Raw genomic sequence first — 17,900 nt, forward strand, 5'->3', positions numbered from 1 at the left:
ACATATTTGCTCACGTCTGCTGCGGCTATTTATCACATGTGTCACGTGACTATAACGTGACTGTCACGCCGGCTGATATGAAATCCTAAGCATCAGAGCTTAGTGGTTTTAATTGAAATTTGCCGACGTAATCGAGTCCCCGGTATCGTCTTCAGTCACCGGTATCGTCTTCAGTCTCCGGTATCGTCTTCAGTCACCGGTATCGTCTTCAGTCACCGGTATCGTCTCCAGTCCCCGGTATCGTCTTCAGTCACCGGTATCGTCTTCAGTCACCGGTATCGTCTCCAGTCCCCGGTATATTAGGGGGTACTTGGGCCCCCAGGGTAGGGGCTATATGGGCCCCAGGATAGGGGGTACAGGGGCCCCAGGGTAGGAGGTACATGGACCCCCCAGGGTAGGGGACACATGGTCTCGCCTGACCCCACCACACCCAGCAAGGGTTTACTGGCCTTGTTCTCTCTCCCTGGCTCAACTCTAATCTTCTACTGTCCGGTCCACCCCTACTGTCCGGTCCACCCCTACTGTCCGGTCCACCCCTACTGTCCGGTCCACCCCTACTGTCCGGTCCACCCCTACTGTCCGGTCCACCCCTACCCTAACTTCTTCTACTGACGGTCCACCCCTACTGACGGTCCACCCCTACCCTAACTTCTTCTACTGACGGTCCACCCCTACTGACGGTCCACCCCTACCCTAACTTCTTCTACTGACGGTCCACCCCTACTGACGGTCCACCCCTACCCTAACTTCTTCTACTGACGGTCCACCCCTACTGACGGTCCACCCCTACTGACGGTCCACCCCTACTGACGGTCCACCCCTACTGACGGTCCACCCCTACTGACGGTCCACCCCTACTGTCCGGTCTACCCCTACCCTAACTTCTTCTACTGACGGTCCACCTCTACTGTCCGGTCCACCCCTACTGTCCGCTCCACCCCTACTGTCCGGTCCACCCCTACTGTCCGGTCCACCCCTACTGTCCGGTCCACCCCTACTGTCCGGTCCACCCCTACTGTCCGGTCCACCCCTACCCTAACTTCTTCTACTGACGGTCCACCCCTACTGACGGTCCACCCCTACCCTAACTTCTTCTACTGACGGTCCACCCCTACTGTCCGGTCCACCCCTACTGTCCGGTCCACCCCTACTGACGGTCCACCCCTACTGACGGTCCACCCCTACTGACGGTCCACCCCTACTGTCCGGTCCACCTCTACTGACGGTCCACCCCTACTGACGGTCCACCCCTACTGACGGTCCACCCCTACTGACGGTCCACCCCTACTGACGGTCCACCCCTACTGACGGTCCACCCCTACTGACGGTCCAACCCTACTGACGGTCCACCCCTACTGACGGTCCACCCCTACTGTCCGGTCCACCTCTACTGACGGTCCACCCCTACTGACGGTCCACCCCTACTGCCCGGTCCACCCCTACTGTCCGGTCCACCCCTACTGCCCGGTCCACCTCTACTGACGGTCCACCCCTACTGCCCGGTCCACCCCTACTGTCCGGTCCACCCCTACTGCCCGGTCCACCTCTACTGACGGTCCACCCCTACCGTCCGGTCCACCCCTACCGTCCGGTCCACCCCTACCGTCCGGTCCACCCCTACTGTCCGGTCTACCCCTACCCTAACTTCTTCTACTGACGGTCCACCTCTACTGTCCGGTCCACCCCTACTGTCCGGTCCACCCCTACTGTCCGGTCCACCCCTACTGTCCGGTCCACCCCTACTGTCCGGTCCACCCCTACTGTCCGGTCTACCCCTACCCTAACTTCTTCTACTGACGGTCCACCCCTACTGTCCGGTCCACCCCTACTGTCCGGTCCACCCCTACTGTCCGGTCCACCCCTACTGTCCGGTCCACCCCTACTGTCCGGTCCACCCCTACTGCCCGGTCCACCCCTACTGCCCGGTCCACCTCTACTGACGGTCCACCCCTACCGTCCGGTCCACCTCTACTGTCCGGTCCACCCCTACTGCCCGGTCCACCCCTACTGTCCTGTCCTGTCCACCCCTACTGTCCGGTCCACCCCTACTGCCCGGTCCACCCCTACTGTCCGGTCCACCCCTACTGCCCGGTCCACCTCTACTGACGGTCCACCCCTACCGTCCGGTCCACCCCTACTGTCCGGTCCACCCCTACCGTCCGGTCCACCCGTACTGTCCGGTCCACCCCTACTGTCCGGTCCACCCCTACCCTAACTTCTTCTACCGTCCGGTCCACCCCTACTGTCCGGTCTACCCCTACCCTAACTTCTTCTACTGACGGTCCACCTCTACTGTCCGGTCCACCCCTACTGTCCGGTCCACCCCTACTGTCCGGTCCACCCCTACTGTCCGGTCCACCCCTACTGTCCGGTCTACCCCTACCCTAACTTCTTCTACTGACGGTCCACCTCTACTGTCCGGTCCACCCCTACTGTCCGCTCCACCCCTACTGTCCGGTCCACCCCTACTGTCCGGTCCACCCCTACTGTCCGGTCCACCCCTACTGTCCGGTCCACCCCTACTGTCCGGTCCACCCCTACTGTCCGGTCCACCCCTACTGTCCGGTCCACCCCTACTGTCCGGTCCACCCCTACTGTCCGGTCCACCCCTACTGTCCGGTCCACCCCTACTGTCCGGTCCACCCCTACTGTCCGGTCCACCCCTACTGTCCGGTCCACCCCTACTGTCCGGTCCACCCCTACTGTCCGGTCCACCCCTACTGTCCGGTCCACCCCTACTGTCCGGTCCACCTCTACTGTCCGGTCCACCCCTACTGTCCGGTCCACCCCTACTGTCCGGTCCACCCCTACTGTCCGGTCCACCCCTACTGTCCGGTCCACCCCTACTGTCCGGTCCACCTCTACTGTCCGGTCCACCCCTACTGTCCGGTCCACCCCTACTGTCCGGTCCACCCCTACTGTCCGGTCCACCCCTACTGTCCGGTCCACCCCTACTGTCCGGTCCACCCCTACTGTCCGGTCCACCCCTACTGTCCGGTCCACCCCTACTGTCCGGTCCACCCCTACTGTCCGGTCCACCCCTACTGTCCGGTCCACCCCTACTGTCCGGTCCACCCCTACTGTCCGGTCCACCCCTACTGTCCGGTCCACCCCTACTGTCCGGTCCACCTCTACTGTCCGGTCCACCCCTACTGTCCGGTCCACCCCTACTGTCCGGTCCACCCCTACTGTCCGGTCCACCCCTACTGTCCGGTCCACCCCTACTGTCCGGTCCACCTCTACTGTCCGGTCCACCCCTACTGTCCGGTCCACCCCTACTGTCCGGTCCACCCCTACTGTCCGGTCCACCCCTACTGTCCGGTCCACCCCTACTGTCCGGTCCACCCCTACTGTCCGGTCCACCCCTACTGTCCGGTCCACCCCTACTGTCCGGTCCACCCCTACTGTCCGGTCCACCCCTACTGTCCGGTCCACCCCTACTGTCCGGTCCACCCCTACTGTCCGGTCCACCTCTACTGTCCGGTCCACCCCTACTGTCCGGTCCACCCCTACTGTCCGGTCCACCCCTACTGTCCGGTCCACCCCTACTGTCCGGTCCACCTCTACTGTCCGGTCCACCCCTACTGTCCGGTCCACCCCTACTGTCCGGTCCACCCCTACTGTCCGGTCCACCCCTACTGTCCGGTCCACCTCTACTGTCCGGTCCACCCCTACTGTCCGGTCCACCTCTACTGTCCGGTCCACCTCTACTGTCCGGTCCACCCCTACTGTCCGGTCCACCCCTACTGTCCGGTCCACCCCTACTGTCCGGTCCACCCCTACTGTCCGGTCCACCTCTACTGTCCGGTCCACCTCTACTGTCCGGTCCACCCCTACTGTCCGGTCCACCTCTACTGTCCGGTCCACCCCTACTGTCCGGTCCACCCCTACTGTCCGGTCCACCCCTACTGTCCGGCCACCTCTACTGACGGTCCACCTCTACTGTCCGGTCCACCTCTACTGTCCGGTCCACCCCTACTGTCCGGTCCACCTCTACTGTCCGGTCCACCCCTACTGTCCGGTCCACCCCTACTGTCCGGTCCACCCCTACTGTCCGGCCACCTCTACTGACGGTCCACCTCTACTGTCCGGTCCACCTCTACTGTCCGGTCCACCCCTACTGTCCGGTCCACCCCTACTGTCCGGCCACCTCTACTGACGGTCCACCTCTACTGTCCGGTCCACCCCTACTGTCCGGTCCACCTCTACTGTCCGGTCCACCTCTACTGTCCGGTCCACCCCTACTGCCCGGTCCACCCCTACTGTCCGGTCCACCCCTACTGTCCGGTCCACCCCTACTGTCCTGCCGCCTCAACTGTCCGGTCCACCCCTACTGTCCGGTCCACCCCTACTGTCCGGTCCACCCCTACTGCCCGGTCCACCCCTACTGCCCGGTCCACCCCTACTGTACGGTCCACCCCTACCCTAACTGAGTGCCTGGCTCTTCTACCCTGTCTGGTCCACGGCTGTGTCAAGTCGTTAATAAATACAAATAAACCGGGAGTAATCTCCCCTAAACTTTCTCGAATATTCTTATATAAAACAACAGGGGATGGGAACTCGGGATATAGACAAGATTTTTAATCCATTTTAAATACTTAAACTTTTTAAAATAGAATAGAATCTCATAGAAAAAAGAATTGCTCTCCAAGCGAACGCCAAAACAAATGTGCAAAATAGTGCGGAATATTATTAGTACTTTATAAATTTACAAGCGTTTTTTGAGAAATTGGAAATAGCGTAAATTACTACTTCCGGTCAACGGAAATTACTCAAAATTTGATAGAAGGTAGAGGACTCGATCTTTTACTTACGTGTGAAATTTCATTTATCTATCTGAAATAGTACTCAAGTTATAGGCTTTTGAAAAATTCAAAGTGAATAAGTACCACTTCCGGTTATCGGAAATCGCTCAAAAAGTTGATACGGATCTACGATTTTGATAAAATACTTATTTATGAAATGTCATTAACCTAGCTGTAACGGTACTCAAGTTATCATGTTTACACACACACAGAGACACACAGACAGACACACAGACATACGGACAAGATTGCAAAATTGTTTTCCGTATCAGTGAGGTGTAAAACGTCGAGATTTTTGTGTGCACGATTACAAGACTTTCTCTACACTTGGTATATACGAGAAAGTAAAAAACTAATGAACAAGAACAAGATGGTCACCAGATGTCGCCACCACCCAGTGATGAGTCAGCGGTTTCACTCCGTCACGGGAACCACGTGACCGACTTCTAACCAACCGCCAATTAACCCGATTTAACACATTTTTTGGCCGTCCATCGCGTGAGACCAATGGACGGCCAGACATTGAGAACCAATCAAACTTTGACAGAGACAAGACAAAAAAAAATCAATGAGTCAGACAACACCAGCTAACGTGGTTTTCTTGTCAGCTTTTTAAACCAGCAGTCTCCCGCTGTGGTCACCCCACTCCACCCCCACATCCACTACCACTCCACCCCCACATCTACTGGTGGTCACGTGCTTGTCTGGTACATCCGGTCATGTGACCTACAATACAACACTGGCGACCTCATGCTGTGTGTGTCTCCTGTCTATGTGTCTGCTGTATGTGTCTCCTGTCTATGTGTCTGCTACAAGTTTCCTTATATAGGTTTTCTCTGTCTTTTAAATAAAACGTGGCCTACCCCTACAACTTGACCCACCCCTACAACTTGACCCACCCCAACAACTTGACCCACCCCAACAACTTTACCCACCCCAACAACTTTACACACCCCAACAACGTGACCCACCCCAACAACGTGACCCACCCCAACAACTTGACCCACCCCAACAACTTGACCCACCCCAACAACTTGACCCACCCCAACAACGTGACCCACCCCAACAACGTGACCCACCCCTACAACTTGACCCACCCCAACAACTTGACCCACCCCAACAAGTTGACCCACCCTAACAAGTTGACCCACCCCAACAACTTGACCCACCCCAATAACTTGACCCACCCCTACAACTTGACCCACCCCTACAACTTGACCCACCCCAATAACTTGACCCACCCCAACAACTTGACCCACCCCTACAACTTGACCCACCCCAACAAGTTGACCCACCCCAACAACTTGACCCACCCCAACAACTTGACCCACCCCAACAACTTGACCCACCCCAACAACTTGACCCCCACTAACCCCCCCCCCCTGCCTGTCCCCAGGTGAACCGGATGTTGAACATCTTCTACGTGGTCATCATGGGCGTGGCCGTCATCTTCATCGCCCCCGCGGGCATGTTGACCTACGTGGAGCAGTGGCACTTCCTCGAGTCACTCTACTTCGCCTTCACCACCCTCAGCACCATCGGCTTCGGGGATTACGTCATTGGTGAGTTCTTTGACGTTTGGTGACGTCATTGGTGAGTTCTTTGACGTTTAGTGACGTCATTGGTGAGTTCTTTGATGTTTAGTGACGTCATTGGTGAGTTATTTGACGTTTGCTGACGTCATTGGTGAGTTCTTTGACGTTTGCTGACGTCATTGGTGAATTGTTTGACGCGGCGATTACGTCATTTAATTCTAAAACACAGCAAGAATTAATAAGCGCGATTAAATAAAAAACGCCAGTCTTCATGTCCTAGCTAAGTTGATGGGGAATCTTGAAATTGTTTGTCACGTGTTAGTCACGTGTTGACAACAAATAGCTGGCGGCGTTTGTTTTCTAATTAGCTGGTGTTGTTGGCTTGTGGCTCTTTGTCGGGCTAAATATTGTAGATAGGGGGGGGGGGGCTGACATCACATAATCCGTTTCCTCTAAAAATACTACCTTAGCTTTAATTATTTTATTGCAACACTTCATTAAGTACTAATTGACACCGTTAATTAGTTCAAGTTGGAATCTGGTCAATTAAAAACAACCCACACGAGTTAATGATGGAATGGGTCACACAGGGGTCACACAGGGGTCACACGAGCCAACACAACCAATCAGGCGTGGCCCCCTGTCACATGACCAGCTAGCACGAGCCAACACAACCAATCAGGCGTGGCCCCCTGTCACATGACTCACTAGCACGAGCCAAGAACTAGACGCCTTGACCTTGACCTTGTGTGTTGCAGGCATCCACGAGACGCGGTTTGACAACGTCTACGTGCACGAGTTCTACGAGGTGTTCGCCTACGTCTGGATCCTGCTGGGACTGGCCTACCTCTCGCTCGTCTACCGCTACATCACTGACACCATGGTGGCCAAGGCACACAAGGTGGAGCGGAGCACCATCAAACGCTTGGGGGTAGGTACGTCTGCCCCACCCCCCACTTCTTGCTCATCTGTCTGCCCCACCCCCCACTTCTTGCTCATCTGTCTGCCCCACCCACCTCTTCTTGCTCATCTGTCTGCCCCACCCACCTCTTCTTGCTCATCTGTCTGCCCCACCCCCCACTTCTTGCTCATCTGTCTGCCCCACCCCCCACTTCTTGCTCATCTGTCTGCCCCACCCCCCTATTCTTGCTCATCTGTCTGCCCCACCCCCCTCTTCTTGCTCATCTGTCTGCCCCCCCCCCCCTCTTTTTGGTCATCTGTCTGCCCCACCCCCTCTTCTTGCTCATCTGTCTGCCCCCCCCTCTTTATTTGGTCATCTGTCTGCCCCCCCCTCTTTATTTGGTCATCCGTCTGCCCCCCCCCCCTCTTTATTTGGTCATCCGTCTGCCCCCCCCCCCTCTTTATTTGGTCATCCGTCTGCCCCCCCCCCCCTTATTGTTGGTCAACTCAATGTACAGATGGGTGGAGGTAGTATGTCTGCCCCTCCCACAGAGCAGCCCTAAGCAAACAGAACACGAGGGGCGGGGTCCAGGTTGGGGGGTGGGGTTGTAATTTGACGAAACTTGATGTTAAAGTAACATTCAATAAACTTATGAATCTGACATCACATGACATCACTGTCATCACGTGATAATTTATGACAGCAAGAAACCCTAGCCACGCCCACTTTTACAGCTGTCTATGATGGGGTCTAAAGTCATGCAGGGGTCAACTGGGGTCACAGTCAGCGTCTGTGGGGGTCACGTGACAATGTTCTGGTTCACTGGGCCGTGACGACAACATGGCGGCGCATTCATATGCAAATAGGTCAATAGGTCAATAGGTCAGCCCAATTCATCCCAGCCGCTAAACCCAACCCATCCCAGCCGTTAAACCCAACTTTCGATTTATTGATTTTTCTCCCAATAAATATCGATTTCCCGCTGTTCAGAATATCAAATAAGAGAAGGCGATTAAAAACATGATTTTTTAAAAAGGGGGTGGGGCTTAAATGATGTCAAATGTTCCGTTTGATGAACTGACGTCACGTTGTTGTGTTTGATCCACATTATTTAACACTCCTTCATTCATTGATGCTGTTGCATCTATTGTTGTTGATGCTGTTGTTGTTGCTGTTGATGGTGCTCTTATGTTGCTGGTGTTGTTGTTGCCGTCGCTGATATTTTTATGCTTTTGTTGCTGTTGTTTTTATTGCATCTTTAGTTGTTGTTAGTTCCTCCACTGATATGTTGCATCTGTAGTTGTTGTTAGTTCTTCCACGGATATGTTGCATCTTTAGTTGTTGTTAGTTCCTCCACTGATATGTTGCATCTGTAGTTGTTGTTAGTTCCTCCACTGATATGTTGCATCTGTAGTTGTTGTTAGTTCTTCCACTGATATGTTGCATCTGTAGTTGTTGTTAGTTCTTCCACTGATATGTTGTATCTGTAGTTGTTGTTAGTTCTTCCACTGATATGTTGCATCTGTAGTTGTTGTTAGTTCTTCCACTGATATGTTGTATCTTTAGTTGTTGTTAGTTCTTCCACTGATATGTTGCATCTGTAGTTGTTGTTAGTTTTTCCACTGAGATGTTTTATCTGTAGTTGTTGTTAGCTCTTCCACTGATATGTTTTATCTGTAGTTGTTGTTAGCTCTTCCACTGAGATGTTTTATCTGTAGTTGTTGTTAGCTCTTCCACTGAGATGTTTTATCTGTAGTTGTTGTTAGCTCTTCCACTGAGATGTTTTATCTGTAGTTGTTGTTAGCTCTTCCACTGAGATGTTTTATCTGTAGTTGTTGTTAGCTCTTCCACTGAGATGTTTTATCTGTAGTTGTTGTTAGCTCTTCCACTGAGATGTTGCATCTGTAGTTGTTGTTAGTTCTTCCACTGATATGTTTTATCTGTAGTTGTTGTTAGCTCTTCCACTGAGATGTTTTATCTGTAGTTGTTGTTAGCTCTTCCACTGATATGTTGTAACTGTAGTCAGGGGCGTAGCGAGGGGGGGGGCGGGGGTGCGGACCGCACCGGGTGACACCATTTAGGGGGGTGACACCAAGGCAAAAAATAGCAAAATATATAGAGAAAAACTTGAGGGGGGGGGTGCAAATCGAAAGTTTGAGGGGGGGGGGGGGGGTGCAAATCGAAAGTTTGAGGGGGGGGGGGTGCAAATAAAAAATTTGAAAGTTTGTCCCCGGGAAGGGTCGCTACGCCTCTGGGGGTGGGGTGACACCATTAAGTGCCGCACCGGGTGACACCCGACCTCGCTACGCCACTGACTGTAGTTGTTGTTAGTTCCTCCACTGATATGTTGCATCTGTAGTTGTTGTTAGTTCTTCCACTGAGATGTTGCATCTGTAGTTGTTGTTAGTTCTTCCACTGAGATGTTGTATCTGTAGTTGTTGTTAGTTCTTCCACTGAAATGTTTCTAACGAGTGTGCCAACCAATGTCTATTTCTGCAGCCAGAGCTAAGCAAAAGTTTCAGCATAAGTTTAGCTCCAGCTTTACCCTCCAATCCTGACCTGCCGTCTGCCGCTCCAGACGGAGCCGATGACGTCATATCCGCCCGAGCCACCACTGAAAACGGAAGTCCAACTTTTGAAATCCGATGCGCCGTGTCTCACGACACCAAGACTGACCCGTGTGGGTCCAGGCGGGACCCGCTGACGTAATGCTGACAGAGGATTTGATTGGTTTATTCCGATACAGTGCAAAGTTCAAGTCTACATTTCTAACGGGATCAAACATTCCAGTAGACAAAAAACTGGTCACGTGATTGACCAGACCAGAGAATTAGGTCAGCTTGACCTTGAAACACTTCTCGCATCCAGTTGTGCTGACCTTGAAGTGCCTTGTCTTTGGCGCCATCTTTAAACTAAGACTGTCGAGAAGGCACGCGTGACGTCATCTGTCTCAACATCCGGTTTGACTGTTTCTACTTTCCGTATACGGACTATAAAGGCTGTATAGTAATCCTGCACAAAGTCGACATGGAGTTTTGGACAAATCTCGACGGTCTAAACCTTCTGATGAGGGAAAACTTAATGTTGCAATCTTGTCTGTATGTGTGTGTATATGTGTGTGCGTGTGTTTGTAAACACGATAACTTCAATACCGTATCAGTTAGGTTGACGAAATTTCATAAATAATGTTTACATCCTGTACGTAGATTTCCATATACTTTTCAGCGATTTCAGGAAACAGGAAATGTTACTTGAAATCTATTTCCTTTCTTCATCATTTGATATTTTCCCATGCCATTATCCTATGAAGAGTCCTATTCTAAACACTTTTCACCTTTATATGTTTTCTCGAGAAAAAAAAATGAGCGTCAGTGTGTGTTTGTGTGTGTGTGTGTGTGTGACAAACTTACCTGCAGTTTGTGTGTGTGTGTGTGTGATAAACTTACCTGCCGTGTGTGTGTGTGTGTGTGACAAACTAACCTGCCGTTTGTGTGTGTGTGTGTGTGTGACAAACTTACCTGCCGTTTGTGTGTGTGTGTGTGTGTGTGTGTGTGTGACAGCCGTTTCTATCGCCCGATTCCACCGGAAGTGCCACCCCAACCCTCACTGTTCTATACGAACAGAGGAGAAAGTTTAGGGGAGATCACTCCAGTTTTATTACTCCAGTCATCCGATGCTCAATCTTTATACTGTGTGTGACTTCGCTTGACTTGTAGATGCATGACTTAGCTGACTTGTAGATCCATGACTTAGCTGACTTGTATATCCATGACTTGGCTGACTTTCCTCATGTAAAAACGAAGGCTGTAGATGAGTGTAAACCCACCAATGGCCGGCACGTTATTTAGACATTCGTTGGGCCAGAAACCTGGCAGCTCTGGTTGGTGACGGAAGCGTTAGATGTCTGACAGGGCAGCAGCTTTAGTCAGTTTGATTAGATCGGGTTTTAGACTGCTGGGACTGTGGCACGATCTTCAGGTAAGCGATTAGTGAGGGAGGGGGGGGGGGGGGGGGGAGAGGATACATTGATAAATATTCAATTCCTGGCAAGTCTGGCAATCTGATAAATCGGTCAATAAAGCTAGGACGCCCAGCCACGTGCCAGATAAAAGATGGCTGCAGTATTGCCGGGACACTCATACGTTAAGGCCGGAGTGCTTTAGTGCTAAACAAAGGGGGATAATTCATCCAAAGACACGTGAACAGCCTCTCCGCGCCCCTCCCCCCCACTTTTTTTTTCCAACGTCTGCAACCAGATGCTCCCCCACCCACCCCATAAACTCCAATCGCCTACGATTCCTTATACGACACGCACAACATTTAAATTACATACGTAATTTTTCCTTACATGACGTCATAAACTCGCCGCTGGCAATTAGCTCCGATAATTCAGCACGGCATCGGCCAGGGGAGAGAAAACTTTGCTTATTGGTTTGTCTGGACACACGGGTTGTCTGCCCCTGAACACACATACACACATATTGTAGATGTTTGTATCGTAGGGGGGGGGGAGGGGTGTGAACAGTGTTTGTGGAATATGTTGACTGTGGAATATGTTGACACGGGAGTCACGTGATCTAGCTGATGTTGACCTGAGCCCTGTGAGACAAAGGTTGTTTGCCTGCACGTACATTTCATCAGGCAACATCACAGGCTGTCACGTGGCCAACATCACAGGCTGTCACGTGGCCAACATCACAGGCTGTCACGTGGCCAACATCACAGTCTGTCACATGGCCAACATCACAGTCTGTCACATGGCCAACATCACAGGCTGTCACGTGGCCAACATCACAGGCTGTCACGTGGCCAACATCACAGGCTGTCACGTGGCCAACATCACAGGCTGTCACGTGGCCAACATCACAGGCTGTCACGTGGCCAACATCACAGTCTGTCACGTGGCCAACATCACAGGCTGTCACGTGGCCAACATCACAGGCTGTCACGTGGCCAACATCACAGGCTGTCACGTGGCCAACATCACAGGCCGTCACGTGGCCAACATCACAGGCTGTCACGTGGCCAACATCACAGTCTGACACGTGGCCAACATCACAGGCTGTCACGCGGCCAACATCACAGGCCGTCACGTGCCTAAAAAACTTGAATGAATGACGTCATGCCGTGACGTCACTTGTAGACTCGGCTTAGATGGATCTCTAAGATCCAATGTATCTATTTGTACGTTGGCCGGCTCTCAGCTGCCGGTTAAACTGTAGAGCCGGAACTTCGGCAAATGAGATGGCGTTAGCTGAGTCGGTCACATGACTGGAGTCAGCCATACACGCTCGACTCTGATGTGGGGGGGGGGGGGTTGCAATCAACTGCTGTATGCTCACGTGTCTCTTGTACATAGTTTTCTTTTTATAAATCATCTAAGAAATTATATATATTTATAAGACATTTTGTTACCAATAGGTTAGCTGCAAATAATTGTTGTAAGGGAAATAACCGAATAAATGTCTCTATGGGAGTGACACACAGAGTTAACTCCCCTGTAATGACTGATCTGGTGACTTGTCTAAAATATAATTTAGCTGTGACGAAGTCTAGCTGTATCTTGGATTATAGGTCATCATGACCTGTGGCATATTTGGCTCACCTTAACCAGCTAGTCATACTCATATCCCTGTTATACTGACGCCAGTATTTTAAATTTATTTGGTGTGCTCACATTATTTCAATGTCTATTTTACTTAACTTTTGTAAAGTTGTATCTTTTAACTGCTAAAATTTTACTCATTATACAGCTTACGAAATGTGTGTATATATATATATATATATTTATTTATTTATTCATTTATACACATGTACACATATTATATATCCGTATTTTCTCTTTCAATTTCTGTACGACATTAAAATTGGTGAATTATTTTTCTTTGCACAATTGTTCTCAATAAAAGATTGACTTGGTTGCCCAATAATCCAGTCATTTCTGTAGCAGCAAACATTCAGACAGTGGGTAACCTTCAACGTTGAACCTGGTAAAGCCATCAAGTTCTAGAGTTGAACCTTTCACTTGCTTATGTGGGGAGCCGTACATGTTGGTGTTGTAGTTTGGAATAACAAGAAGAATGGGCAATAAAATATGACAAATTTTTTGACAAAGTTTTTGGACCAACATGTATCAATCAGAATACAGAACATCTCATACATTAAAATAAAAACATAAAATTCAAAAGATTTTTAAGAAATTCTTTAATTAATAATATTTTTACAAAAATTAAATCATTTAAAGCAAGGCTTTTAAACATTCATTACATAGTAGGCTGCATTCCAGCAGTTAACTTTGCTACACACACTTGGGTACCACACACACACAATTGTGTACCACACACACACACACTTGTATACCACAGACATGTGTACCACACACACACTTGTGTACCACACACATCAGCAATGAATGAGTGTAGCAAACACACCCAACCAAGACAAGTCTACAGCAATACAATATGGTTCCTTCTACCAGCTTAGCCTGATCTTTACCACTGGCTCACTCCAGTCACATGACCAGTCACATGACCAGTCACATGGGCCGACAACTTCTGGATCCTGTCACATGACTGGCCCTCTGGGGTCAACTGGCATAATGCTGCGTTGGTCGTCAGCTGAGCCACAGAGCAGGCAGGACATCTCGTACACCTGGAGGGGACACCACAACTGATGGAGTTGATGGAGGGGGGGGGGACACACATAACTCACAGCATTTTGCAGGACTAATCAAATTGAAATGAAAGACAAAAATAACTGTCATGTAACTTGAAATGCCATGTGACATGAAACCTACCTGAAATTCTCCCTCCACTCTAAATATGTGTTCATGTTCAGCTATGACGTGAGTACAATTGCTGCAAACATCTGAAAGCGAATGGCGCCAGATGTAGAGGATAGGACAAATGGCGCCAGATGTAGAGGATAGGACAAATGGAGTCAGTTTAAATTTGTCAGTTTAAATTTGCCAGTTTAAATTTGTCAGTTTAAATTTGTCAGTTTAAATTTGCCAGTTTAAATTTGCCAGTTTAAATTTGCCAGTTTAAATTTGTCAGTTTAAATTTGTCAGTTTAAATTTGTCAGTTTAAATTTGTCAGTTTAAATTTGTCAGTTTAAATTTGTCAGTTTAAATTTGTCAGTTTAAATTTGTCAGTTTAAATTTGTCAGTTTAAATTTGTCAGTTTAAATTTGTCAGTTTAAATTTGTCAGTTTAAATTTGTCAGTTTAAATTTAACTTGTTGGTTTCACTGAACAATTCATTATCTACTGTGAAAAATGTATAGTATATTGTTAGCCTAATACAGATTATAAAAAGAATTGTAAAAACATGCAGTTATTAAATTTTGCAAACAAAAATTTCAAAAAATTTGTTTGGAAAATCTATTCATCTCAAGAGAGTAAATAAAAAATACACAAGACACCTACGTTGATATGTGATTACTTCTTCATTTTTTGTTTCAGTGCAGTTTCTGTTGATGTTTTTTATCTCTTGTGCATGACACTGACAACATTTGAAAAAGTTTATCATATAGGAGCCCTGGTCAACACACAGCGAGTCCTGCAATAACAGAGGGGTCACAGAGGGGTCACAGCATAGTTACACTTTTTATACAACAAGAGCTATAGGCCTATACTACAATTATAAATAAATTCTAACTTTAACTTACTCTATCTGGGAATTCTTCCCTCACACATTGTTCACACATGCTGCGAAAGCCTTATTTTAATATTTTTTTATGCCCAACCTCAGAAGCTGTAATTTTACGTAGGCTGTGAAAAACAATACAAAGTCAATAAAAAGGGGGAGGAGCCATGATAATAAGTAAATCTAGATCTATACTCTACAGATATTATATTGTATAAATAGGGCTAAGTATTATTCTAGAGTCTTGATCAGTTTGTAGGATACACGGGATGCATCTAGATAGTTAAGTAATATACTTAATTATTATTAATTAAGTTGATCAAGAATATGAATTAAGATTTAAATTTATTTATTTTGTATAGGCCCTAAGCCTAATGACAAGGCCTAGATTTTAGGCATTATAGGCTTAAAGAGGATCTAAATATCTAATTGTAGCAGGCTAATTATCACCTTTCTTTCAAATCATTACTATTATATTATACTAATACTATACTAACCCCGGCCAATTTTTACGGACCTAATCTAAACCGATAGATTACTATAGGTCTAAATCTATCATTATCAGATAACACTGAATAACAAATTTAATATTAGTCTAATTATTACTAATTAAAGTAATTAATAACTAGGGCTTAATTAGTTAGTTTATTAACTATTATTAGTTAGGGCTAACTATTAATTATTATTAGTAGTATTAGACCTTACACTAACTGTAACCATCAAGTTGATAATCAACTAATTAACTTATACTCTTATACTACTGACTTATACTTAAACTAGGTATAAGCATAGGTGGTAATCTATTGTTTTAGGTACGTAAAATCGCCCGCGGCTAGTAATGTACAAAAAAGTTACCTCATTGTCAAGGCTTTAATAGAAGTATGTTGTGATATATTTGTGTCAAATATTATAGCTAAATGAATAATAAACCTAACTCAATGGCTAAATATATCAATATAGGCAGGAAATTAACTTTAAACAGCAGTGTTTGCAAGCAGGATTTGCTAGGTATATAAAAAGCGGCCATCTGTAAGTTAGAGTGGCTTCCTTTGAATCTTGCACTATAAGTTTACAATAAAAAAAAATAAACAAGATGGCTCCTATAGTAAATGAGCACGGTTGCATCGGTTGGAAACATAGCTAGTCTTCGTTTATTACTGAAGTTTTAATTCAATTGTTTAAAAACAGGTACATAAATGAAACAAGGAAACATTTTTGTATTTTAAAAATTATCCCCATAAATCCTCCTCAAAATGTGAAATAATTATTAAAATTTAAGGAGTCACCTGTTTTTCACATTACAAGTCGCAGGCAATTTTACGTACCTAAAACGATAGATTACCGCATAAAATACAAGTCAGTGAATAGATATTATAATACATAAGATACTATTTTTTACTAGATAGATAGGCCTAGCTAGATCTAGATAGTTGCTGATCTCAGATCTAGGATAGTACTACTAACTCTACTATCTACATTAGTACATATATCTAGTAGTCTAGTATAGTAGTTAGAACATTAGGCTACGCTAATCATCAGGGCCTAGGGCCTAGATCTTTCAGTAATCAGTAGAAATGTAAAAATAAAATTCTTATTACACCCATTAGTTTTTTGATGGCTAGATCTAGATCTAATACCATCTATTCTATTTTTTAATAATTACTAGATCTAATTAGCCTAAAGAAATGCCAAATGGGTTAAAACTTAAGCCTATGGCTATGTTTAGGGTTGTTTTCTTTACAAGTTTATCCCGGAAGAATGTTTCTGTATTGCCAGAAAAAAATGTTAAAAAAACATCCGAAACAGAGCTAGCCTGTGCCCATATAACATTATATTATATTGTACTCTAGTTTTTTTTTTTTGTTTTTTTAAATTATCTTCTACGGTGTTCAGCCTTCGCGATTAAACGAACGCGTCGTAGAAGGAATGTCATCGTGACCTCGAAATTCCCAAATGAACAAACTGGAATGTATGAGCCATGAATATGATAAAGTTCAGAAGGGCCGAGTGAAACTGAAGTGAAAAGGGTGCGCACCAATTCGGTGACGGAAACCCGAATCACTTAAGCTCTGCAGTTTCTTCCAGGCATCTCTTCGGGGGGGGGGGGGGGGGGGGGGGGGGGGGGCTCTGAAGAAAGTCTACCCCCCCCCCCCCGAACGAGAGATGGAATTGTTATAGTAAACATACACTTTTACTAGTGTCCGTCCCCCCGTCCCCCGCCGAAAAATGTTGACCGCCCCCCCCCCCCCCCGAAGAAAAGAAATCTGGAAGAAACACTGTCTGCTTTACAGTTGAACTGCACAGCGCTTGATTCCGAATAATGGACTCTGCTATTCATGTCCTTATACGACAACATGATGCACCTGTTGCTTGGGTGTCACGCTGTGCAGTAACTGGGGGTGTCCCCTCCACCAACTTTGCATTTTCGGTCTCGTGTCTCCCCTCTCCCTTGCTATTTTATTTTGTAAACTGGATAAATCATTGTTCTGACAGCAATATTTAAAATTCTAAGAATTTTCGATTTTCGACGCTGTTGTCAAGTACATCGAATTTGTTGTTATGCAAGTGAAAAAGCACTTTGCGAAAAACTACAAATTTCAACCGCCTCGAATCAAAACATTTCGCTTTTATAATAATGGAAGAGTAGGCCTAATGATTTTCTCCCTCAATAAAATTAATTTTGCTTGGTCCCGAGATCTAATATATATATATATATATATATATATATATATATATATCTCTCTCTCTCTATATATATATATATATATATATGGGGCCTAATGTGGTTAATAGTAATCTAGTCACAGCAAGAGCCGACATAGTATTTTTATTTCCAGACTAATAAACACGCTGTAGCACGTGCTTTTCTGTTTACTTACGGTGACACACGAACACAAATAATGAACTTCGGAATACTAAATATTTCCGATTTGCCATTTCTACTAAAAAACGATTGGCCTATTTACAAACACGAAGAAAGCCGATTAATAGTATCCCATAATGCGTGGAATCTC

At 47.2% G+C, this 17,900-nt stretch overlaps 2 protein-coding genes across 5 annotated transcripts in view; one reads left to right on the top strand and one right to left on the bottom strand.

Moving 5' to 3' along the window:
• The window catches only part of LOC131941231 (potassium channel subfamily K member 16), a 38,773-nt gene extending 28,128 nt beyond the window's left edge, over positions 1-10,645 (top strand). The window contains exons 5-7 of one of the 2 annotated variants that reach the window (XM_059300331.1): positions 6,202-6,367; positions 7,099-7,271; positions 9,741-10,645. In XM_059300331.1, the coding sequence (XP_059156314.1) occupies positions 6,202-6,367; positions 7,099-7,271; positions 9,741-9,950 (549 nt within the window). In that variant the 3' untranslated portion in view covers positions 9,951-10,645. Of the gene's footprint in view, positions 1-6,201; positions 6,368-7,098; positions 7,276-9,740 lie in introns of both variants that reach the window. The other variant, XM_059300332.1, reaches the window with a different exon arrangement.
• Positions 10,646-13,428: 2,783 nt separating this feature from the next.
• LOC131941193 (protein Churchill) lies at positions 13,429-16,731 on the bottom strand. Of its 3 annotated transcripts, none has more exons than XM_059300214.1 (5): positions 16,628-16,731; positions 14,909-15,011; positions 14,667-14,799; positions 14,038-14,108; positions 13,429-13,892 (listed from the first exon to the last, which is right to left on the bottom strand). In XM_059300214.1, exons 2-5 carry the CDS (start codon positions 14,945-14,947, stop codon positions 13,806-13,808), a joined length of 330 nt encoding a protein of 109 aa, XP_059156197.1. In that variant the 5' UTR covers positions 14,948-15,011; positions 16,628-16,731; the 3' UTR covers positions 13,429-13,805. The 3 variants fall into 3 exon arrangements, with proteins under 3 accessions (XP_059156197.1, XP_059156196.1, XP_059156198.1); XM_059300213.1 differs by lacking the exon at positions 16,628-16,731 and adding an exon at positions 16,485-16,619; XM_059300215.1 differs by lacking the exon at positions 16,628-16,731 and adding an exon at positions 16,550-16,611.
• Positions 16,732-17,900: the final 1,169 nt, after the last annotated feature.

The sequence above is a fragment of the Physella acuta genome, unplaced genomic scaffold (genome assembly GCF_028476545.2).
Source record: "Physella acuta isolate Inbredline_101_S28 unplaced genomic scaffold, ASM2847654v3 ptg000353l, whole genome shotgun sequence".
NCBI lineage: Eukaryota > Metazoa > Mollusca > Gastropoda > Physidae > Physella > Physella acuta.

What these genes read in the sequence shown, in the direction of transcription:
- LOC131941193 (XM_059300214.1), bottom strand. Translation starts at nt 14,947, where the DNA reads ATGTGTGAACAATGTGTGAGGGAAGAATTCCCAGATAGA. An exon ending in AGAAGTAATCACATATCAAC is followed by an intron (nt 14,109 to 14,666) that starts GTAGGTGTCTTG and finishes ATTCGCTTTCAG; the next exon opens with ATGTTTGCAGCAATTGTACT. An exon ending in GAGTGGAGGGAGAATTTCAG is followed by an intron (nt 13,893 to 14,037) that starts GTAGGTTTCATG and finishes TGTCCCCTCCAG; the next exon opens with GTGTACGAGATGTCCTGCCT.